This window comes from Branchiostoma floridae, chromosome 12 (assembly GCF_000003815.2).
Source record: "Branchiostoma floridae strain S238N-H82 chromosome 12, Bfl_VNyyK, whole genome shotgun sequence".
Lineage (NCBI taxonomy): Eukaryota > Metazoa > Chordata > Leptocardii > Amphioxiformes > Branchiostomatidae > Branchiostoma > Branchiostoma floridae.
This window is the reverse complement of record NC_049990.1, coordinates 22,491,291-22,515,152: the sequence shown is the minus strand read 5'-3', so window position 1 is coordinate 22,515,152 and position 23,862 is coordinate 22,491,291. Positions and strand designations below refer to the sequence as shown.

At 41.2% G+C, this 23,862-nt stretch overlaps 2 protein-coding genes across 2 annotated transcripts in view; both read right to left on the bottom strand.

Annotated features, from left to right (window-relative positions):
* Window positions 1–2,594: 2,594 nt before the first annotated feature.
* On the bottom strand, window positions 2,595–16,428 carry LOC118428221 (acyl-CoA 6-desaturase-like). Its single transcript, XM_035838229.1, has 13 exons — window positions 16,270–16,428; window positions 9,447–9,676; window positions 8,832–8,981; window positions 8,300–8,446; window positions 7,640–7,741; window positions 7,100–7,159; window positions 6,731–6,854; window positions 6,009–6,085; window positions 5,587–5,684; window positions 5,255–5,351; window positions 4,419–4,498; window positions 4,114–4,239; window positions 2,595–3,668 (listed from the first exon to the last, which is right to left on the bottom strand). The coding sequence occupies exons 2-13, from the start codon at window positions 9,654–9,656 to the stop codon at window positions 3,605–3,607; spliced, it is 1,335 nt and encodes a 444-aa protein (XP_035694122.1). The 5' UTR covers window positions 9,657–9,676; window positions 16,270–16,428; the 3' UTR covers window positions 2,595–3,604.
* Window positions 16,270–23,862, bottom strand: part of LOC118428223 (dTDP-D-glucose 4,6-dehydratase-like) — a 12,749-nt gene continuing 5,156 nt past the window's right edge. The window contains exons 6-12 of the mRNA XM_035838231.1: window positions 20,709–20,807; window positions 20,333–20,392; window positions 19,955–19,998; window positions 19,367–19,532; window positions 18,848–18,906; window positions 18,235–18,332; window positions 16,270–17,939 (exon numbers count right to left, since the gene is read on the bottom strand). Of these exons, the coding sequence (XP_035694124.1) occupies window positions 17,830–17,939; window positions 18,235–18,332; window positions 18,848–18,906; window positions 19,367–19,532; window positions 19,955–19,998; window positions 20,333–20,392; window positions 20,709–20,807 (636 nt within the window). The 3' untranslated portion in view covers window positions 16,270–17,829. The remainder of the gene's footprint in view (window positions 17,940–18,234; window positions 18,333–18,847; window positions 18,907–19,366; window positions 19,533–19,954; window positions 19,999–20,332; window positions 20,393–20,708; window positions 20,808–23,862) is intronic.

Below are 23,862 nucleotides of genomic sequence, written 5' to 3'. Positions count from 1 at the left end.
CTACACGTATGCGGGAAGGCAGGTAGGGATCGCTGGGCAGCGGCAAGATGATCTGGGATCTCGCAGTATGTGTGTGGGAGATCATCGTCAATGAATGTAATCGCACATAGACCTGAAGACATTGCCGTGCACGAAACAAGACCTGGTTGACTCCGTCCTTGTATATCACCGGTAGCAATGTTGTTCTGTAAGGCGTCGTTTCGTACATGTGGTAGGCATATCTTCAGCAAAAAGGCTACCAAGAGTATCAGGGATAGAATCCCCACTATTGAGACAACAACTGGGATAATATTAGGCTTTGGTGTTGATCTGTTTTGGTCGAATGTAGTGACCTGCAATGTAGACGTAGTTACCAATGACATTAGTGTGGTTTGGACTACCGGTGTCGAAGGTTTGTGGTCTTCAAAACTTTGAGATACTTCATCCGGAACTTCTGTCAGAGAGCTAACTTGTTCTGTGTCATTTCTGTGCCCTGGACATGCCTGCTGGAGCTTTCTTTGGACTGGAAAAATTTTGAAGGACACGGGAAATGGGCTACGTTTGGAGAGCACCATGCAGGATATGTTCTTAGTGTAGTCGGTGCTTGCATGGGTGCCGGCTGTCTTTGTGTCCTTTGTGTTGTCAAAAATTATGGCAATATCTGTAATGCTTGTGTTTCTTACACCCATAGAAACCAGTTGTACGGCTGAGTTATCCTTGAAGGCCACCGTAATACCGGCATTGTGTTTCCACGCTTGTCTGCACTTATCGGGATAGTGTAGGGCAAGCTCGTCGGGGGGAGCATCGGTAGCGATGACAACAAACCGGGGAAAACTGATGATCTTTTGCGGATCTCTGTCGGACCCAGCGCAGAGATCAGCAAACTCCATTGATCTGTAGCGTGGTACGCTCTTTACTGAATCAAACTTCCACACAAGGGACTTCTCATTCTGTGTATTACTTATGACACAGAGATAGAAGTCTGTCACTTCCATAGTGATGATGATCTTGTCTGTAATGCCTGTTTTATGTATGGCAAGGCTCCATACCATTCTATATGGCGTTTCATCAAAGACTGTCATCAACCTGTCACCGCTGACATAGAAAACTTCAAACTTCGGATCCAACCATAGCCCCCAATCTAGACAAGACAGTGCATTTCTCTGCAGGTACAATTGATCCAGAAACATATCTTTGAATGCGCTTCTAGGAAGACTTGCAATGTCATTTCCCCCCAAGTACAGCCGGTACGCCATCTTGGCAAATCCGAGGAACCAGTCATGGTCTACAACATGTAACGAGTTGTTCTCTAGGTTCAGCTCTATAAGCAAACGTATGTTTCTGAAGCACCCTGGGTCAATCTTTGCTATTTTGTTATTCGATAAGCCTAGAAAGCTGATCTTCTCCATGCCAGTGAACCAATGCTGTTTGACATGAGTCAACCTATTGTAGCCCAGCTCCAACTTCTTCAGACGAGAAAACCCACTCAGAGAGCCTTTCTCCACGTCTGTGATTTCATCCTCTATCAGAACCAAAGTCTCTACTAAAGGGAGGGCGAATGACTTTACTTTCTCTGCTAATAGAACGCCGAATGGATGGCGTCTTATTGCGAGAGCTGTGTCAATCTGGCAGAATGCTGCACCATCACGACTAGGGACCACGCTGTTTCCCTGGACGTAATTACACAAGATACATGTGCCTTCTGAAGACCGGTAGTGCATTCCCATACCGTGATGCAAACATGCCAACCAGTCACCTCTGTGACACGAGGGAGGAAGGCAGGGGTCAGCTGTGCAAGCAATCACCAGCATCAGCCAAGGAAACGTGGCTACGACAAGTTCTTTCCTGAGAGCCATCACTACAACTACACCCACCTCTTGTCCAAGTTCGTCAATGAGAAGGTTCTACATACAGGTAATATGATCATATGGAGTGGACGACATAGCTTGATCACCCAGCGCTCTCGGTTCGGATTCTCTACCACGACCTATTCCCAGGTACAACGAATCATTACTGACTCAATCCATATGCAGGTTTGTAACTTTTTGCAGGGCTTGACACTAACCTGTTCACACGGGTCTTCGGGGAGGCAAAGATTTAGCAGTTGTCTGTGGGAAGAAAGTGTCCCTCTCTGCACTCATCTACAAATGTTGGTTCTCTATATACCTTACTGTTACGTCACAAACGTGATGATTTATGCTGCAGATGGGGAGATGTCCGGGCCCTAGGCTGGGAAGAGCCTGAGGGCTTCCTGATATTCCGACTAATTTCCATGAACCAGTTGCCGACCACTCTTACCGAGGACACAATGTAATGTCCTTACTCCTGCGTACATAGGAAATTGTGGGATTTGGATTATCAATAAATGACAATCGTTCGTAACGCCCAAGATATCTTACTGCTGTTTGTTCAATGAAAATGACAAGTAAACAATGCACTAATGTGAGGGATTTGTCAAATACATGTACTATTTTTGCCCATATTTTGTAGCAACCCATGGATGATAGTTACAATAATTTGCTCTGAAATAGACCATTTGTGTAATTCGCACTAGACTGTATGTACAGAATGAATAAATAATCGATTTATAAACTTATTGTTTTAGAGTTTTTTTCTTTCATATGATTGCTTTAACATGGTTCAACATCCACAAAATTGTTAACCTCGAAAAGTGGCTATCATCTGTGAAGATATATTTTCTTGTTTTATCTCCGTCAAGTGTTGATTAAGTACACCACTAATACATAATGCTGTATATTTCATCAATTTTTGTGTGTGCAATGACGACAAATGCATATGTCCAGTGTAACTATTATTACTTTTCTTACCCATCTTATCTAAGTCATTTTATGTTTTTATACAATGTCTTGTCATGAGAGAATGAAATAGGATTGTTAATACAACGTATTATGTGTACTATTGTATTTAGATTTTCAGTAACGGTCTTTATTCTCTCCCTCTCACTATTCAAAATTTCAGTAACGGTCTTTCTCTCCCTCTCACTCTTTAAATTTTGCTATAATTGATTGTGTGCCACTTTTTACTGAAGCCATTTTTAAGTGTAGAGATTACGAAGTCCTTTGTAAGCACCAGGGTATTTTGTACTATAACGTATCTCACTTAAATTAAACTGGGAATCATCTGTTGGTAAATGTAGTAGTTAATTTTGTAACACCCCCAACATTTGTGTCATTCCGAGCTAGACTGGAGGCCTGTCGCCCAAATTCCTCACCCACAGCAACTTTGCCCCTGAAGGGGCTATATGGGGGTACGCAAGAAAAAAGAAATAATCTAATCTAATCTAATGCATTTCAGCAAATTGGCATACTCATTTATAGTCCATGACTGTGGGACCGTTCTACTAACACACACACTTTTTGGTGTAGAGAAAAAGATAGATGCGACCATTGAAATGGAGCAATTATTCAATCCATTCATCATTGGTGTCTGTAGCTATTCTCTTAGTTCGTTGTTTCCAAGTAATTTTCATCTATGTTTAAAGATGCTTGTTGGAACTATGAACGTTTTCAAACATACCAAATGTATTATATTCATCATCAGTACGTTTCTGTTTGTAAACTCAAACGGCTGCGTAAGAGTCACAAACAGATGTTTGTTAAAGTTGTTAACCATGGAGCCAGGTGTGGGAATGGGTCTCTTGCCAGAGTTGTCCGGATTTCTTCAGGCTCCTGAAAATAAAGATAAGATATGCCATGAATGTAGGCAGCATCACGAGGTTTATAGAGACGGATTTTAAGCAGCATTTTCGATTACAAAAATTGACGTTTTCAACCCGTCTTTGTCGGGAAATAAACTCAGTTAAAAATTGCATTTGAAGATACTTCTGCATAATGTATTCTACCGACACAGAAGAACTTTCAAGATGACCAATACAAATATTTTGCTGCCAAGAGAATTACAAATACAATAGCTATAGATCATGAGGAAGTCCAATTCTTTGTGCAGTTAAATATTCTTCTTCACAATTCGACCAAGAAAGACGTTTCAAGATGACCAATGAAAGACGTCTTGCTGCAAAGAGAATAACAAATGCCATGATAGCTCCAGATTTTTGAAGAAAAAATATTTAGCGTTTTTGCCTTTGGTTTTACTTGACTTGAAAGCTTCTCTTACCTCAGGATATCGATGAGTGCCTCCCCTAGCGGCTTGATTGTGTACTCCAGCCCGTGCTTCTTGCAGAGGGACTGCACCAGAGGGGTCGCCTTGTACAGGTTGTGACGTGGCATGGTCGGAAACAGGCTGAAATATAGGTAGAATTATATAAAACCATTATAACAAAAAGGTTCATAATCATATTTCTGTTCGAGATATGCTAATATCAAAAGACAACATTTTCGTGTCATACCTGTGGTGATTCCAAAATATACAGAGACTGACAGTGAAAATTTAACGGTAAGAGAAATAAATGTTGTACTTACTGATGCTCGATTTGGAAGTTGAGATGTCCGGTGAACCAGTCGTTGAAGTGACTCTTCTCAACGTTGCAGGTAGCATGCATCTACAATAGGAGACAACAGAGACTTGATATGTATACTATCTCATAATTAACTTATAACATGAACTATCATTCCATTTTTTATGGAATCGTATCCTATACTTATGATTACAATTTATAAGTCTAACGGTTATGAATATAAGCAAAGAGTAAAGTTCAACCTATCAACGTGTACGTAAGGACGTGCAAAGACAGTTATATGATAGAGCTTCCGTCAAGATGATATAGATTATATTGTGTATTTCGATACTATTCATTGACTTTAGGATACGACAACTACGGTCGAGAACATGATTTCAGTAAAAATGAGTGCAGAGTGTAGCATCTATGATAAGTGCTGAAGGACCACCCCTGTCCTTAATGCTGAAGGACCTTCCCTGTCCTTAGGGCTGAAGAACCTTCCCTGTCCTTAGTACTGAAGGACCTCCCTGTCCTTAGTGCTGAAGAACCTTCCCTGTCCTTGGTGCTAAAGGACCTTCCCTGTCCTTAGTACTGAAGGACCTCCCTGTCCTTAGTGCTGAAGGACCTTCCCTGTCCTTAGTGCTGAAGGACCTTCCCTGTCCTTAGTGCTGAAGAACCTTCCCTGTCCATAGTGCTGAAGGACCTTCCCTGTCCTTAGTGCTGAAGGACCTTCCCTGTCCATAGTGCTGAAGGACCTTCCCTGTCCTTAGTGCTGAAGTACCTTTGCTGAACCTTGTGCTGTACATATGAAACATTGGTGAAAAAGTATGCAAAAGGACGCCAGATGCGCGTACATACCTGCATGGTAACCCAGGCTTTGTCCTTGTCCTTGTCTATGTCCATGGGGATGTGGCTCATCTGTGTAGCCCAGGTGAACCACTGGCTCTCTATAGCCCTGCAAGAGTGTGATTTTGCAACGTAGCATTACGTGTAGGCAAACAAACAAGAGAAAACGTTTTCGCTTTTCCCATTCGCCTAAGTAATGATGCAAGCAAAAAATTGATTGATAAGTAATGAATGACTGATTTCTAGTTGTACGAACGTAAAGTAGTTTCATGATTCGTTTTTATAGCTGACGATGCTAGAAGGGCGTACCAAAATTTCCTCATTCTAATAGGGATGTAACGTACCTCATCAATACATACATCGCGATGGTTTTCGTCAGTCCCACGTGCGGGTAGAAAGATGTGACGAAGATGACGGGAAACAAAACCGCCAACACGAGCTCCTGTGGTAAAATGGGAATATCACTAGGACTTGTACATGAGATGGGTATCAAATTAAGCACTATAAGAAACCCATTTTAACTGATGTTTGTGTTGTATCGATCTATACGCATATGTGTGTATGTTTTACATTTTTCAGACCCATTATATGTCTATAAATCATAGTCACTGTAGCTTTCTATATGTATTAAATATCGACATGATACATTAAAGAGCGAGCGTAACACTTACGAATTGTGTGGTATCGGTACACAATTTTAAGACACGAAATTCATCTTATACGAGTGGTTTATTTTATGAATGTGGAAGATAGTAAATTTACGTACATGCCACTTCTGCCGTGTGAAGATGAAGCGGTACACCATGATATGGTAGTAGACGGGCACCAGCGCCACCGTCAGGACTGTGAGAGACAAACACACACGTCAGTCACACTTGGTACGACATTCCTGTCGCGACGCCACCTAGCGATAGTAGTTACTTGTACATCTCTAGTAGAGATGTTGCCAGTTGTACGGCAGACTGTGACTTACCCATGTAGTAGAGATGTTACCAGTTGTACGGCAGACTTTGACTTACCCATGTAGTAGAGATGTTACCAGTTGCATGGCAGACCGTGACTTACCCATGTAGTAGAGATGTTGCCAGTTGTACGGCAGACTGTGACTTACCCATGTAGTAGAGATGTTGCCAGTTTTACGACAGTCTGTGACTTACCCATGTAGTAGATCTGATGTTGCCAGTTGTACGGCAGTCTGTGTCTTACCCATCGGTAGTAGAGATCGATGTTGCCAGTTGTACGGCAGACTGTGACTTACCCATGTAGTAGAGATGTTGCCAGTTGTACGGCGGACTGTGACTTTCCCATGTAGTAGAGATGTTGCCAGTTGTACGGCAGACCGTGACTTACCCATGTAGTAGAGATGTTGCCAGTTGTGCAGCAGACTGTGACTTACCCATGTAGTAGAGATGTTGCCAGTTGTACGGCAGACCGTGACTTACCCATGTAGTAGAGATGTTGCCAGTTGTGTAGCAGACTGTGACTTACCCATGTAGTAGAGATGTTGCCAGTTGTACGGGGCGCTCTTCTTGTTCTTCATCGCCACCTCCACGGGCATGACGTCACCAACAACGAAAACACGCTCCACGCGAATATCCGGGTCCTTATGGATCTGTAATCATCAAACGTTACTCGTACTATGAACAAGATTCAATGTTATCAAGTAACCTTCGCTAGAACGTTGCGTTTTCGGTAGAACACGCGCGTGTGTTTAGTTGACCAGTTGATCATTTTTTGTTGATCGCGACGATAAAGCGTAATATACAGTTTCCAATTTTTACCTGCACATGAATCAGTACGTATACATATGAATTTTCTATCTATGATATACAGGATATAATTGTAGGTCCAACTCACCACGTTAGGCTTGGCGTGATGTTGGTAGTGTTGATTCTTCCACCAAGCGGATGACGCCCCCTGTGTGACCAACGATATAAAACAACAGTTAGAACAGACATCATTGTACATTGTGCGTTGCACATCATTGTACATTTTTGATCCGTGAATAGTTTAATCAGCTTGGTAATTCACTGGGTAAAGAGACTCTTTTTTCACAACCCCTTGCTTTATTCACAACGACGATTCGGTGACCGCCTGTCACCTTCCTTGGGGCAATTCTGACTGGCTCACATTGTACTGCAGCTATAGGTGTCGCTGCTCACAGATGCGTTCCCAAGCTTGAAGTATTTTATGTGGCGTTTCCAATGCGGTCCTGAACGTACAGGGGTATACTTTATATATGAATTTTAGAATGCGGTCCCAAATGTGTAGAGTTTTGTGCACATTTTGGACAATATATTCAAAACTTGCAACGCAAATGCATTTGGCAGCTACCGATCATACACAGCAAAGATGATATAATTTAGGATTTTGGGGGAGGACACAGTTCCATCGCACCTTTAAGAGCCCGATGACCACTTGATGGGCTAAGTTGTCCATCCACTTCGTCTTGAAGACAGACAAGTGGCCGAAGTCATGCTGTAGCCAGCCTGCCTGGGTCTGGAGACAAAGAAAGTCGATTATTCTACAAAAAAATAATAACGTCGATGTTTCAGTAGCGGTAACAGAAACGTGTGACTTACGACAATGATATACGGTAAATACAGCTGGTTTACCTTCATTCACGTGGTAACCTATATCCTCTGTTTTAAAAACATGGTATCTATGGATATTAAGGTGACAGATTAGAAATTAATGAACATTTTAGAAATAACTGCAGCACATAAGTATGAAGAAAAACCTATCGATATAGATACAAACGACAGTAAAATTCCGTACGTAAAACGTGTTGATAGTACTAGTTCACCTTTATCCGCGGGGTGACCTATATCCATTATTTGGAAAAAAAAGGTATTTAGGTATATCAAGTACGGTGGTTTTGAAGTGCAATATTTTGACAATATTTAATTTTTTAAACCACTGTCCGTTGACTTGATATCCCTAAATACTAAAAAAATGTTTTTAGAAACAACAGACATAGGTTACCCCGGGGATAAAGGTGACAGCGCAAGTCTGTCCACTATAAAAACCGTATCAAGTTTCTTACGAATCTTTTACCTGGGATATTGCGAGGGCAATACTGGCTAAGACGACCGGCACCCACCCTGCCCCGTAGTGAGCGATGATGAGGTACGCCAGCACGTCAAGGAGGACGATGTGGGCTAGGTGCACGCCAAAGAAGGTGTAGCTGGGCTTGAACAACCCCTGAAAAGTACAAAAACAAACAACCATCATGAAACCCACTGGCGTTCTCACAGAAATGTCTTTTAAACAAGCACAAGAGCTATCTCTCGCACTAAAATCATTACCATACATGTAATATGTCTGCACGACACAAGAGGTAGAAAGAACGGAAGCTCTACTACAGTACCAATGAAAGCCACTGGAGGGCCCAAAATCTGATTCTTTCTCCATCTCACTTACACCCAACAGCATACCAAATATCATCAAGACCCACAAACTTCTCGAGTTATACTGTGCATATGCATGCAAACAAACAAACAAACAAACAAACAATCCGGGAGACGTACACATGGACCCTAAAACACAAACTTGTGTCGAAGGCCATATTCACATGACTATATCTCACCATTTTGTCCACTGTCTCTCTCAGCTCACGGAAGTCCTTTTTGATCTGTTCCGCTTCCTTCGGACCCCCGTCTTCCAACCTCCCGATACATAACGGCTTCATGTACTTCCTCACCGTTGCCTTGTCGTTGTGGAAGGAAAGCCACGCCTCCTAGCGAAACAAGAATCAAACAGCACGTGAACATGAAATTCAGATGTATCGCTCTTTAGGGCAAATGTCACATTTTCATTTCCAGACCGGGACATGAAAAATCGAAATGCAGACGTAGAAATATACGCAAATAATGCCCACGACTATTCTATTTACGTTCTGTGTAGTTTGGTGTCTTTATAGCATACTTTTCGTTCTCGAAAGCTCCGGTTTGAAAATGTGACGTAGGGATAAACCCTTGTTGTTCTCAGCTGACACATGAATCACTTATACTATGTTATAGCGTGGTGTTCATGGAAGAAGCAATGGCATAAAAAAGAACATGTTAGTAGGTCCGAGAACAGTCGGTTGTTTTCGAACATTCTTTACAACATGACCTCACATATCTTTAATCATCCAACATGGCGGACGCTGAACTGGATTAAAATCACGTGAAGCGAATACGTAGTTGGTTTCACAACTTACGGAGGCATCCTGTCCAGCGTAGTGACTCAGGATCTTGGCTCCTCCCGGGTGACGTTTGGACCAGTTAGTGACGTCATAGACCATGCCATCAATGACGAACCACAGGTCGTGCTTGTTGTCATGGGAACGGACCTCGGCCCACGTCACCAGTCGGTCACGTGGGGGCACTCCGTTGCTAGCTGTTATCTTCTCTTCCTCTTGCGGTGGCATTTTTATGAAGGCTTTTATTTCTGAAACAAACAGGAATCAACTTTTAATTCTAAAGAAATGAAACTTTTAAAGGGTTTGGGTGCTATAAATTCTGCATTATTAGCTTATCAGAAACTCAGAGCCAAATCAGTTGGATAACTAGCAGTTTGTACTGAAAATTAATTGTTGTGATTCAGTAACAGCAATGCCATGTTGATTTGATTATATGGATGACATCCTCCGGGAACTCCAAAACTGATGCGAGCGAGCGAATAAAAAAAAAGTTTGGCCCCCCCAAAAAAGTTGCCTTCAGTATGAAATCAAAGTGGCCAGGAAGGTTGAACATAGGACTAAACATACATAGTATGGTATACCGACAGTTAGGTGTAGGGACCAGTACATCATACGGGTGCAAAACATTTTTTTCTTCTTGGACCAATCCGAAAAAAAACAGACCTGAAAAAAAAATCAGAGGAACAGGTTTCGCCAATTACAAAATGGACACACAATGTCGGCAGCCATTTCGGGTCTAACCGGGGGACCAAGAAGACAACAAGAGCGAAGTCAAGTAGAGTTTATAGTCAATTGCACCAAGTTTCTACAGTCAAAGGTACAGAGACAGTTAGCCTTAATTAAGTTTATTACATGGAGATGGGATTTTAAAATGCAGTGGGAGTCCAATAATCCACCAAACAGATTCCTTTGTAGCAAAATTGACCAATTGCCATTGTTTTGAGTATTGCCAGTTCTCAAGTTTCCACAGACAATCAGGTCCAGGTTCATGTCTGGACCTGGAAATGATCCTTTGGACCTGAATTTTCTGTACTGGTACCTCCCCCAACCAATTGCAACAATAGATTTTTTTTCTTCTTTCTGTCCTTTCACATCTTATAAAAAAGACTTATTCTTTGACTTTAGATTCATTTTGGCATTCTATGGCATTAGTTATCTGTTTTCTGATACTTTTGATTTCAATCTACGGAACATTTGTGCTCATTTTACAGCTGCTTTGCACAATTTATTGTGTGGTCGAAAACTTTTTGTTGTTGTTGAAATGGCCGAAAAATCGTGCGAGCGCGGATGTCATCCATATAATCAAATCAACGTGGCCCAATGGCTGGTAGAGGGCGCACTTTGCATGCAGTAGATCGAGAGTTAGATCCCTGGACCGAATCATACCAAACAAAACCCAAGGACTTCATGGATACCATTTAAATCCGAGGGAACACTGTCTCCTGAAACATTGAAGCTAATTTGAAATGAAAAGAATGGAATGAATCACTCTTTTATAACAATAGAGATGACGGCATTTTGACTGTAAATCGCCTGCTATTGTGAGTAGTGACTTTATCGCGTTCACGGATTTTAAAGATTTAAAACCTAGGTGACGTCAGATTACGTACATATTAATACGTTACCAATATAAGTGCCCGACTACAGTGATAACAAAGATATATAATGTACTCCTATAAAGTATAAATATATTTCCGTGACGCCCGGACAATTCGTTGCTCAGATCCGAGGCGCATACTACTTGAGGCGCATACTACTTTTGAATACGATTTTCTTTGGTCACCCTGTTTTCACTGAAGCTTTGGTAGGACTTCTCTGTCATTGGACTACAGAATGTTGCACGATACGTCCGCGAGTGCCCCACGAATATTTAATGCCCTGTCACGTTTGCTGCCGTTAAACCGAATGCCAAATGGAGCGGTCAATGGTCGTACATCCGCGCGAACGTTGACCTCATGTCAGATAAAGTGTAAATGACCGGTTCTACGTGCGCCCTTTACAAAAAATTATAATGTTCCATTATATGCACTGAGGTCATCAAAACGGCTCAAATGCTCAAAAATCTATAAGATTTCAACATTCGTTACTACATCATAAAGCAAAAAGCCGAAGGAACATTATAAGACTGATTACTACACTTTGGAGAAAGGCGTACTTTTCCATCACTCCGTACAATATCGATTTTTGCCGGGGCGCCGCAGGCGCCCGGCTTTGTCCCCGGTTTAATGGTTCGTCCTTGGATGGGTCTGCTATGGTCGCAAAATGTACCGTGCGTTTTTACGACAATTCTCAGCCCTTCTCAGCCCTTCAAATAAACGCAATGTACCGTGCGTTTTTACGACAATTCTCAGCCCTTCTTAGCCCTTCAAATAAACGTTGTAAGAATACTGTTTATCCATGACCTCTACTCGTACAGAAAACATTGCAGCGCTCATTAGCAAAGTCTAGGAAAGGAAAATGTTTCTTGATTTGCAGTAAAACACTGGTCATGTAACATTTGAGGAGTTGTCGTTAAATCGCACGGTTCATTTTGCGATAGCGTTGACGGGTCCGGGTATTTAGCGGAATAACCCGGAATAACCCGGAATAACCCGGAATAACCTTAATAAAGGATGAAAGCTACCGAAATACAGTGTGCTTTGATAAGTTAAGATCGCAGAATGCAATATTTTGGCATAAAATAATGTATATATGGCCATGGGAACAAGAAATATTACGGTTATTCCGGGTTATTCCGGGTCATTTCGGGTTATTCCGGTAAATACCCTCACGGGCGTTGACGGTGCGGAGGAGGTGAGATTTTTATCGTACAGAAATTGGTACAGTTTGTAAAGTTATCTTTCTGGAATTCGGATGTATTAAAATATAACATTACATTCTAAGGCGTAGTGTCATGTGAGTAAAATGAGCACGACATTTGACGAAAGATTTTGTGGAGGGTATACAGTCAAGTTTATTGTGCAACGATTGGAACAGTTTACGTGCGGGTGGGAGGGGGGCGTGCGTCTATATATGCAGCTGCAGGAGGTCCTGCAGGACATTTTCGATCGTAAGAGTAACGTACAATTTGAAAAGATAGTGATCATGAATTCGGACACATTGAAACATATTTCCAAGGAACGGTATATAGTTTTTTTAGTAAAACCAGTGTGTGGGGATTGACGAGAATTTAGATAGTTTAATGGTGCACTGTGCTTGAGCCGATGCGAGGCATTATGCAGGGCATTTTTGATTGTAAAAATATCGTACAAGTTGAAAAGATGGATCGGATTCTAATACATTAAAACATACATTTCCAAAGAATAGTAGAAAACAACGGATTGTAGCTAACTGTTAAACAATCAGCAAAGCAGTTGGCAAGATGTCACACCTGAACTTTTGTAGATTTTTGCTTTTTGTTGGTACTAGTAAGATGTTATGTGATCAAGACAATATTTTCTTTCTGTTTCAGTGACGCCTTAGACTGTTCTCTGCTATATATACAAGTGACACAGTAATATACAGAAACTTACAGCTAGCAAAAGTCTGTACTCAATAAGATTTTACACAGTACACATTTATACTTCTTCTGCTGAAATCTACGCATTACATTTTGCATCCAACCAAAGAGGTTTGAAAGAGAGTCCTTGATCCAACCAAATTAGACCTTGAGACCTATTAACAGATCATTGATCACTGTGCATTTTGCACATACCAGACTCAATCGTGCCACTGAGCACTGCATTTTGCACACACCAGACCAATTGTGCCACTGAGCACTGTGCATTTTGCACACACCAGACCTATCGTGCCATTGAGCACTGTGCATTTTGCACACACCAGACCTATCGTGCCATTGAGCACTGTGCATTTTGCACACACCAGACCAATCGTGCCATTGAGCACTGTGCATTTTGCACACACCAGACTCAATCGTGCCACTGAGCACTGTGCATTGTGCAAATAAAGTCAAGCAAAGAACACATATATTGTGAACAATGTGTGAATCTATTTTATCGGGAAAATACCACCAAGGTGACATCATTTTCAGTGGAGATAATAGAGGCAAACAATGCACTGCAAATGCTTTAATGGCAGTTGTTAACCACAGTACTTGCAGACAAGCAATTACCTGGACAAGTACAGACCTTGATGGTGTACTTTTTCAAGGAGATGCACTATACACCTACATAAAACCATCACTAAGATCTGGTGTGGAGTTCCTCTCCGTTGATGATATTCCAGACTATTTGCAACTTTACAACAATACTGTACGTGTATCAATAAAAGAGTCTTACACTGGAGACATATTTGCCACAGAAGCAGTCTATCCTTATTACACCTTAAAGAAAGCCCTAGAAGCAGCATTTGCTGAATCCAACACTTGTCTTTTCATAACAGCACATGGAATAACTGGTTCAACAGTAGCATTGTTGCACGCTGATAACAAGTATTTTGTTTATGACTCACATGCCAGAAGTCCCATAACAGCATTGCCAGATAGCCATGGCACTTCTACTTTAAGCATGCACAGTTCAAACAGCAATCTAGTTTCATTCTTGCAACAACTTAACTGGAACACAACATGCAATTTTGAGGTTGTCCCAGTACAAGCAGAAAATGTTTTCTTATCAGTTGAACCTACTGGTATACACATTATGAACGACAATGCACATCCGGGACCTCTTCCCGCCTTTGGCTGTGGTCTCGCACCGGAGTTTCTTTTACGATTTTTATATCCGGCACACAGCGCACACAAGGGATACAATTCCGCCCACAAAAGTACGCCGGAAAATCCAATTATACCAGTGAACAAAGGTTTCCAGCCAACTTCCCATAGATTTTAGATATAAACTTCTAGTTTAATAATGATGCACATTTTACTGGAACACAACATGAAATTTTGAGGTAGTCCTTCCAAATGCGCCCCGGCCAGCTTTTTTTAAAAGCTTTCTTGTTTTGTCAGCCACATGACTTACGTAACGGGTACCCCACTCGAACGGTTGAAAGATCAGTCGTACACGTCTTTGACTGTATAGCGATAGGAGCATATTTGACCATGTGTTAAGTAAATATCCCCACTTCAGATACCTGAAATAGAAATTTATATTCCTGATCAGCTTTTGATAAACCAACTCGAACCAACCATACAGCTAGCTACATTTATGCAATTACCAAGAAGCGAGAGGAAGTCGAATGCCTTACAATAGATTAGATTAGACGCACATCTAGTCTCCAAGCAGACCCTACGGTGCCTTAGAAATAGTATCAAAGTTGGCAAGGGACATGTATAACGGCACCAGGTGCCCGTTTGACTCCCTTAGCCGGATATCTCCCTTTGGCCGGCTATACTCCTTTACCAGCTTCGATAATATCTCTAAGGCACCGTTGGGTCTTCTTGGAGACTAGCACATCTGCATATATAGATGTGTAGGATTGTTCCCATTGTTACCGTAGTATATTTGATTGTTACCGTGTGACCTGTACTTAGCCCAGTGGGGCAAAAATGTGCAGTAAAGGTCTTCCTTCATTAATATGAACATGCCAATGGCGTGTGGTTTATGTAGGATTTTAAACTTTAATTTTGCATATGAGGCGACAATGTGTGGTGTTTGCAGTAAGGAGTGTTTCAGAACAATTTTCCTGTATTAAATGTCTCATACATTTAACATTTTGTAACATTCTGTAAAAGACTGACCCAATGTATACGTTGACGTGTCATGCATGCTAATACGGGCCGGGCTTAGCAAGGTATGAAAGAATCACGTGTTGTAAATTCAAACATAGCAACCCATTACAACTTTAACACGTTCACACATTAGGATGATGCAATTTTCTACGTCAAACTATTAACCTTTGTACATTACTGGAGTCATGTCTCTACCTTTGCACATTACTAGAGTCGCGTTTCTGTACTTCTATTTGATCGTTGACTGATAAACAAATACTTGAAAGTTTTTGGTCACTTAGGATGGATTTTATACGCGTGTTTGAGTCGTCGACACGCAACTGTGTAAATATACCTTTAGGGTACTCCATACCCATTTCCAGGGACTGGTCGTGACTTTAGCCACCTCGAAGGGTGACGCAAGACAAGTCATTTTAGAAGTTAAGAAGGCGAGTCGACTCTCAAACGCGTTTGCAAACCCGGCCTTAGTTTCCCACGTTAATTTTAACTGATCAGAATTGTTTAAAGTCGCACACTCCATTATTCAACAGCCCTAACGCTAGCTGAACTAAATCGGGGTGACCTATATAATATTGTATCTAAAAATAAGGTATTCAGGCATATCATGTCGACGGACGGCGGTCTCAAAATGCATTTCTAAAAAATGTTGCAGTTTAGAACCACCGTCCGTCGAATTGATATCCCTAGATACCCCTCTTTTAGATACTACGGATATAAGTTACCCCGCGTAAAAAGGTGAACTAACGTTAAAAATAAACTTGCATCACGTCTATCACAACGATCAATGTCAATATACAATTTACTATTCTTTTCGGTAGGCGTGGCGCGTTCCGATTTTCTTTTTTGTGCCTAAATCAATCAAGCGTACGTGCATTAATAATGCAATCCACGGGCACGCCGGCCCACGCATTGTTTCAAAACCCTTTGTCTCGAGATATCCAGACAGTAGCCAAATCAACAGTCGGCGCGTGCAATTTCTCAGATCTACAATACGTCTTGGGCTGGAAAGGATCAACCTTTTGCTTTGTACATTCACGGCACGTGCAGGGTGCAAGTGAAAAATGCCTTACCTTTAAAAGAATGAAAGACTCAACGCTTCTATGTGTAATTCATGCAGTGTTCACTGTATAAGTCAATACGAGAAGCGATTGGTGTTAGAATAATCCTACTCACCGATATTTTTGGTCGGACGATCGTGGTGCCCTCGTTGTTAACACGGAAATGTTACCAGGTGAGCTACACAGACAGCTCCATAACCGCCATCATGGTAATGCACAAGACAACGGCTGAACACGTGACCATGACGTTACCGGTGCAACTATCACGCCACACCGTATTCGCGCCGATAATTGAATCGTCAAATCACGCCCTTAGCGGAATAGAGTCTAAGTGCAGCAGGGTGGACACAATGTACGTAGTTATCTATCTTCAACGAGAGAGCGGCATCTCTTAAAAGTCTTTTATAGATATTCACTTTACATTCCTGGCTAGCTATATATAATAGCACGTGTACCTGTTAATGTCTGTCTATGGTAGATTACGTCATGGACATATTCATTGCATGCAAGAAGGGGTGAAGTCTGCCATCACTGACTGCCATGTTTGATCAGTATTGTTCAGCTAAAGACAGAGACACATATATATGCCTCTATATGATATAGAAATATAAATAGTCGAAAAACGTTTAATTATCGTACAAATATAGTCCAACATATGCCGATTTATACCTTAGGAAAAATGATCCATTTTCCACCAAAAAAGGAGACTCCTCTGATTTTCATCAGAATGCTCAGAGCATGTGACCTTACAAAAGTGTCACCTGAAAGACCATCGAAAAACCAACGCAAACATTTGATGATTTACAATACCTCAATTCATACCTCCAACACTGATACAAACTCTATGACACTGTAACGTTACACACAGAATGAAATACAAAGTACATGTAAGATAGGCAAAAAGGCAACTGTACAAGTCTAGGACTTTGGTCACAGCAATCTAATCGACATTTTGAAAAGAAAAAAAAACAACTAAAATCTCAACACTAGGGAAAGTATTTCTCCCAACCCTCAATTTTTGTTATCTTCTTGCTAAAACAATACTCAAAAATATTTGAGAAGTAGTGATTGTGTAGCCTTATAAAAATATATTGAAAAACATGCATCATCAGTGATTCATCACATTTACATGTACATGTTAGTGCTATGTTTGTTACTATTCAATGGAATGCAGCATATAATAAAGTTTGTGCTTAGTAAAAATATATGTACATGTTATAGCCCTTAGAAATATGACATGCATACATCTATCTATAATATTCAGTTCAATTAGAAGCATACATTCTTTCTTTACCTTAACAATGCAATTTACCAAGCTCAGTTCAAGGCCACTGCTTTTTCTTGTTATGAAGGCACCAAAAATAAGTCACAGTTTTTGTTTTACTCAACACCCTAACTTAATTAGGTACAAAACAACTGATCAATTAGAACATAGACTTCAAATGAGCAGTTACTCTGACCATGTTTTTAGGTGAATAAATTAGATGCTTCTTATTAAAACTTTTACGTACTTTCACTTTGGTTTAAAAATCTTATCATTGTTGTAAACACCGCAGCTTTGACAAAAAATAAAAATCACTGCAAGTAAGAAGTATCTTAGTGCTGAATAAAATCTTTCTCAGTTACAAAAGCTTCATAGTTACAAACACAGCTATAAGAATAGTACATTTCTGTGTTATTGTCCAGCACTTGCAGAGTTCTGATATTTGGACGTTCCATTGCTGAAGGGTTGTAGCGCCTGTTCAGCTGTTGTCCAGTTATGGAAGTGCTTGGAATACCAGGCAACTGGAAGTCAAGCAGATATATTTTTTTCTTTATATTATAACACATTCAACAAAGTTCCAGCCATGTTCACAGTTAATTTCTAACCTTATGTTTTCAACATTTTCCTCCCTCAGATTTTCTTTTCACCATCCATTCAGCATTTATCTTAATCGCATGCACAAAATGCTCATACTTAGTTTTTCAAATTGAGTGATGTCCTTATTGATACAATGGATGATTACAAAAAACATCTCATCAATTTTACAAACATCTCTGAAATCCCACACAGACCTATTAATTTAGATTTGCTACTTACTTGTCCTTTCTAGCCCCTCTTCCCATGATACCTTGGGCTCCCAGCCCAGCTGCTTGAGTTTCGTGCTGTCAATGCGGTACTGTTGGTCATGGAACGGTCTGGAAAATATAGCTCCCGTATGACTTCCTGTGCCTTCGTTTACTGTACTATGACTAAAATTAACACCTTACTACAACAGTTTTGCTTATACAGACTGAAATGATATCTTCAGGACTACGTCAAAACAACATTATACAACAATTTAAGCCAGTAAAAGAGTTTGAGACTCCCAAGTTAATTTTCACGATAGCCAATCAGAACCAAGGACAATAAAGTCTTGGAGAGCTGTGTGCAGAACCAACAATTCAGCACCAAGGACAAGGGAAAATTGGTGTAAGCCACGGCAGTAGTCCACCAATCAGCATTGAGGACAAGGCTGTTTTGCTGAGTTGATATCCAATCAGATTATGGAATAAGACACATTCAGGAAACCTTGCAGATGACATCCAATCAGCATCAAGGAAATAGCAGTATCACAGAATATTTCTTTTCCTATCAGTAAGACTCAAAATTCTTGAGCTAAGCTCTTCAAATTTGCTCCACATACAATATACAAAAATGTACATATGCTTACCTATCTGGTGTGTGCTCTATCCACCTCTGCACCTCTTCTTCTGTAGTCACATGTCTTAACTGTGGTGGGAATGAAGTACATCCATTGATATTATTCTGTATCTTATGGAAAATTTATACCAACTTCAGATATCTTTGGTATGAATACTAGGCTTTTAGCTAGGATTTTTTTGCCTAAAAGTAGGGGGTCCAATTTCTAATCATTTTTACAACAGTGCATCCAAAGGATGCCTGGATGCATGTTACCTCTTGAAAGCATGATCCTTGATGTAACATAGTTTATTAAAAGAAACATTTAACATGCATGACAGTCATAATATTACAGATAAAGCTAGGGTATAAACATGAAAATATTTTTTTTTTGCCAAAACTTTGTTTTTTTTTCATTTGCCTGTTAGCATCAATTCTATATTTATACATACATCAGTTTTAGGGTTCCAAGAAGATGTCATCTATTTAATCAAGTCAACCTGGCCTTACTGGCTACAATACAACATGGCTAGTTTTTATTTAGCACAACCTTTCTGATGAGGAGCTTGGCCAACTCCAGATTGGAGATTGCGAAGTCCGTGCCGATGTTGTAGATTTCACCATCCTGCCCTTTCTCCAGGATCGTGAGGAACGCTTCCGCCGCGTCCGTCACGTAAAGGTAGTTCCGTAACGGCTGGCTGTTGCCATAGACACAGCTGAAGAAATGACCATCATTAGTAACGATGTATAAAATCCTTAAGGAAACAACACAGCAACTTTCTGCAACTTATGATCCACTGTTCACTAAGTCATGTGATCTATTTGTATACCACGATGAAACAGAAGCAGTGGATTTCTCATTCCTTGACAAAGACTGGAGTTTAGATGGGTGAAAATTTGGGTAAGGTGTTGGAAATTACAGTTTAACAGTTCAACAGAACACAGTAACAAATTTCACTGACTCAATGTTGGCTTGTATACTCTATGTCATATGATCATATCATTGGTTTTCTTGTTCTGATCTAGTCATTTAGTTTTCTGTGCAATATTTAGTTTAATTTCAGATAGCATTCATTTTACATTCTGTATAAGTATATGAGATTCAAAAAGGAATCATGACTTAGAAATCATTTCTTACCATTTTCTGTCCCTTTGCAGCAAAGACACAAACTTTGGAATGACCTGAAATATCATAGTTGTAATCACCAAAGGTTTCATTCTTGAATGTAAGACACAACATTACTATATGCTATTAATAAGACATAACACTTTATTCTATTGCCTAAATGTTATATATATATATTTTACAAGTAATAACAGCTTAATCATTTTAAGTGAATGTAGCCGGTAGGAAACTTAAAGTAAATACACTTAAACTTTCTAAATCTGTGAGTTCAGCTTACGTAGTCTTTTTATTTTTTTTCTGACAAAATTAGTATTAGTGTCAAGTGCATTTGTCTGAAATGCTAGTCAAAAATGTCACACTGAAGATTTTGGAAGAGAACTTTTTCTTTACCTTTTCTGGAAATTGATGAGGCCCGTATGAATTATTACCTCTTGTTATGATCACAGGGAACTGAAAAAAAAGATAAAAGAAAAAAACAGGTAATTTTGATCTCTTGTGATATTAAGATAATGTTCATCAATCCAAATTACCTCAAGCAAAGTAGACAAATGAGAATAAAATACATGCACTTCCTGGTGGAAAAAGAAGCAAAATTATAAGCTACAACTGTATAGCTTTTCTGATATTGCAAATAAAAGGGTCAATAGTCTCTATCTGATAGACCCTTTATGAAACCCTTTTTTCAAACTTTGTTCTACACTCCCCCTCTCCAATCGTTATAGAAAAGCTCTTATCTAAAGCTACTACATAATCAATGCCCTCTGACCTTGAACCCTTCCCAGTAGGACATGACAATACACTCCGCAGCTGCCTTGGAGGCTGCATAGGGGTTTGTGGGGTTTTTAGGTGCAGACTCCAGGAGCACCTGAAAAATGAAAGGGAGGTTTGTTAAAGACATCTTCAACTTATTCTATTAAAAAGGTGAAAAGTGACTGAGTTGACTGATCACAGAAATGAGAAAAGGAAAATCATAAAGCTAGGTGGCGCTTATAGGGGCTGCCACACACGAAACCCGCTCCTTTAACTATGTGTGCAATACTCAAAGTTTTTATGATTTTAGTCTATGTATGTGGGAACTTGTATGTATGAATGTTTCCGGCGACCGTGCAGAACCTTTCCGAGCAAGTTTGGACCCGATTTCTTTAAGTTTGGACCGTTTTTATATAACACTTGGACACCATCCCGGCAAACACAATGGCTTCCCGGTCACGAGCTGTTTTCCAGTACTCCTTGGATTACTTGTGGCGTTTGAAGAAGACATCTGCCCCGATCAGTCCTGAAATCAAGAACCAACTTCTCAACCTCGGACTCTGGAAACAAGGAAACAGACCAAGAGGGACGAAAGCTGGTAAGCATTTTATAAGAAGGATCCCTACAGTAACTGGGAATAGACCATTGAGATGCAAATATGGATCATTCAGTCCCGGCTTAAACCCGCTCCACCCACACATATGTAAAACAGCCGGAGAATTTCAACCTGTACTGGATGAAACGAACCCAGCGACATCAAGAAGACTACCTGCTGACCACGCCCCTACGCACATACCTAGAGCATACCAAAGCGCATTCCGATCGACAAACTGTCCCGTTGCTCTGCCCATCGACAATAGACTTTCTTGTACAGCTACAGCGGCGAGCGTCATGAACAGACCAAGACAGGTAGTACCGCTTCAACCATCTGCGAACATTCAGAACTCTAAAACTAAATCAGGTAGTCCACGCCAAATCGGTGTACCATCTGTAATGTTATGTAACGCTCGTTCTTTGGCAAACAAGTTGGATGAGTTTCATTCTGTGTTGTTAAGTGAAAATGTCCAGGTAGCTGCAGTGTCTGAAACCTGGTTTAGTAGTGACTCTCCCCCAGACTATTGGGCGGTAGATGGGTACAATGTATTTGTGAAATCTAGAGAAAACAGACGTGGTGGTGGTATCGCTCTGTATGTAAGTGATGATATAGCTGCACAACAAATCACAACAATCATTGTCCCAGACGAACTGGAATGTATGTGGCTGATGTTACGACCAAAACGTTTACCTAGAAAGATTTCCTCTATCATCGTGTGTGTTGTATATTCACCGCCACAATCTTCTTGTGAAGACGCTTTAAGGCAACACCTGTTAGATACGGTAGATGATCTAAGAACCAGATATGATAATGCAGGTTATTTGATAATGGGTGATTTTAACCATGTTGATGTGAGAGGGGTGTGCTCTGGCAATGGTCTACAACAGATTGTTAATGTTCCAACCCGATCCGAGGCTATTCTTGACCTCATTATCACCAACTTGAATGTTTTCTATCACCCGCCCACTGTAACCTCGCCCTTGGGGCGCAGCGATCACAGCATTGTTTTACTCCATCCCAAACACCAGGCTGTCGTGAACAAGACCACAAAGAGAAGGATACGACCAATGAAGGACTCTAACATCCGATCCTTCGGCCAGTGGATTACGACACACCATTGGGAAGAGGTGTTGAGCGCACAGGGAACACAAAGCAAAACCTCCGCTCTCTATGTAGCTTTAAATCAGGCAATAGAAACCTACTTTCCGTACAAGACCATCAGAACCCACGTACAAGACAAGCCGTGGATGTCCCCGAAGATCAAGTCTGCGATCAAGTCCCGACAGCGTGCGTTTCAGGCACAGAACTGGGTGGTATGGCGAACACTCCGTAACAAGATCCAGACAGCGATTAAGAGAGCAAGAAAACTGTTCTACAGTACTAGAATTCAGAAGTTGAAAAGAGAAAACCCACGCGCTTGGTTCAAAGAACTGAAAGTTCTGACAGGCACTCAAAGAAAGGACATGATGGTACCAGTCGATGGTGTTGACCCAGAAAACAACGTCGACATCGCAAACATCATCAACACGAGGTTTTCAGACATCCCAACGTCGCTCCCCCCTCTGGACCTGTCCAAACTCCCGGCATTCCTCCCTTCCTGCCCTCCCCCCACCGTACAACCGTGGGAGGTGTACCACAAACTGCTGAGAGTTAAGACGACAAAATCGCCGGGCCCAGATGGAATAACGGGCAAGTTGATACGAGAGTTTGCCTACGAAATATCTACACCCCTTACTGACATATTCAACACTTCGCTGCGTGAGGGAGTAGTACCACAACAGTGGAAAGAAGCGGTCGTAGTACCTCTACCCAAGACCCGCCCACCCAGTATAGATCAACTCCGACCCGTTTCCCTGACCTCACTCCTCGCGAAGGTTTGTGAGGACTTCATCGTTTCCTGGGTTCTACAGGACATAAACAGGTCTATATCAACTAGCCAGTTTGGATGTTTGAAGGGACGTTCAACCACTCATTGCTTAGTTAATCTGGCAAATCAACTGTACAGAACTGCGGATAAGCAGGGGACCTGCAGCACATGGGTTTTAACTGACTTCAGCAAGGCGTTTGACCTTGTTGACCACACAGTGGCAATGAGGCATCTACTTGAGATCGGTGTTCGGCCGGAAGTAATTCCGTGGATCGCCAGCTTCCATGAAGGACGGACTCAGAGAACGAGATACCGGGGGGCGTTGTCCCACACAAAGCGTCTTACGTGTGGCTTGGCTCAAGGCACAAAGCTCGGACCAATTGTCTTCATAGCCCATGTTAACGAACTACCCAGCATTGTAGCTTCTCCGTCTTGGGCATTTGTAGATGATCTCAACCTTGTTGAGTCCCGACTGCTGTCCCAACCACCCAACATACAGGACGATCTGGACCATCTTTCAGGTTGGACTGAGGACAACAGCATGAAGCTCAATCCGGGCAAATGCAAAGCCATGGTAATCTGTTTTTCCCGCATCCCACCACCACCTCCAGTTCTCAACATCAACGGCCACCAGTTAACAGTTGTCAAGGTAGCCAAGTGTCTTGGAGTTACATTTCAAGACGACTTGAGGTGGGACACTCACGTCAC

Excerpts from the sequence above, each read along its gene's own strand:
- LOC118428221 (XM_035838229.1), bottom strand. The coding sequence starts at position 9,656 with ATGCCACCGCAAGAGGAAGAGAAGATAACAGCTAGCAACGGAGTGCCC. Across the intron at positions 5,685-6,008 it reads TCACACGGCAGAAGTGGCAT|GAGCTCGTGTTGGCGGTTTT; the intron begins GTACGTAAATTT and ends ATTTTACCACAG. Across the intron at positions 5,352-5,586 it reads GCGATGTATGTATTGATGAG|GGCTATAGAGAGCCAGTGGT; the intron begins GTACGTTACATC and ends ACACTCTTGCAG.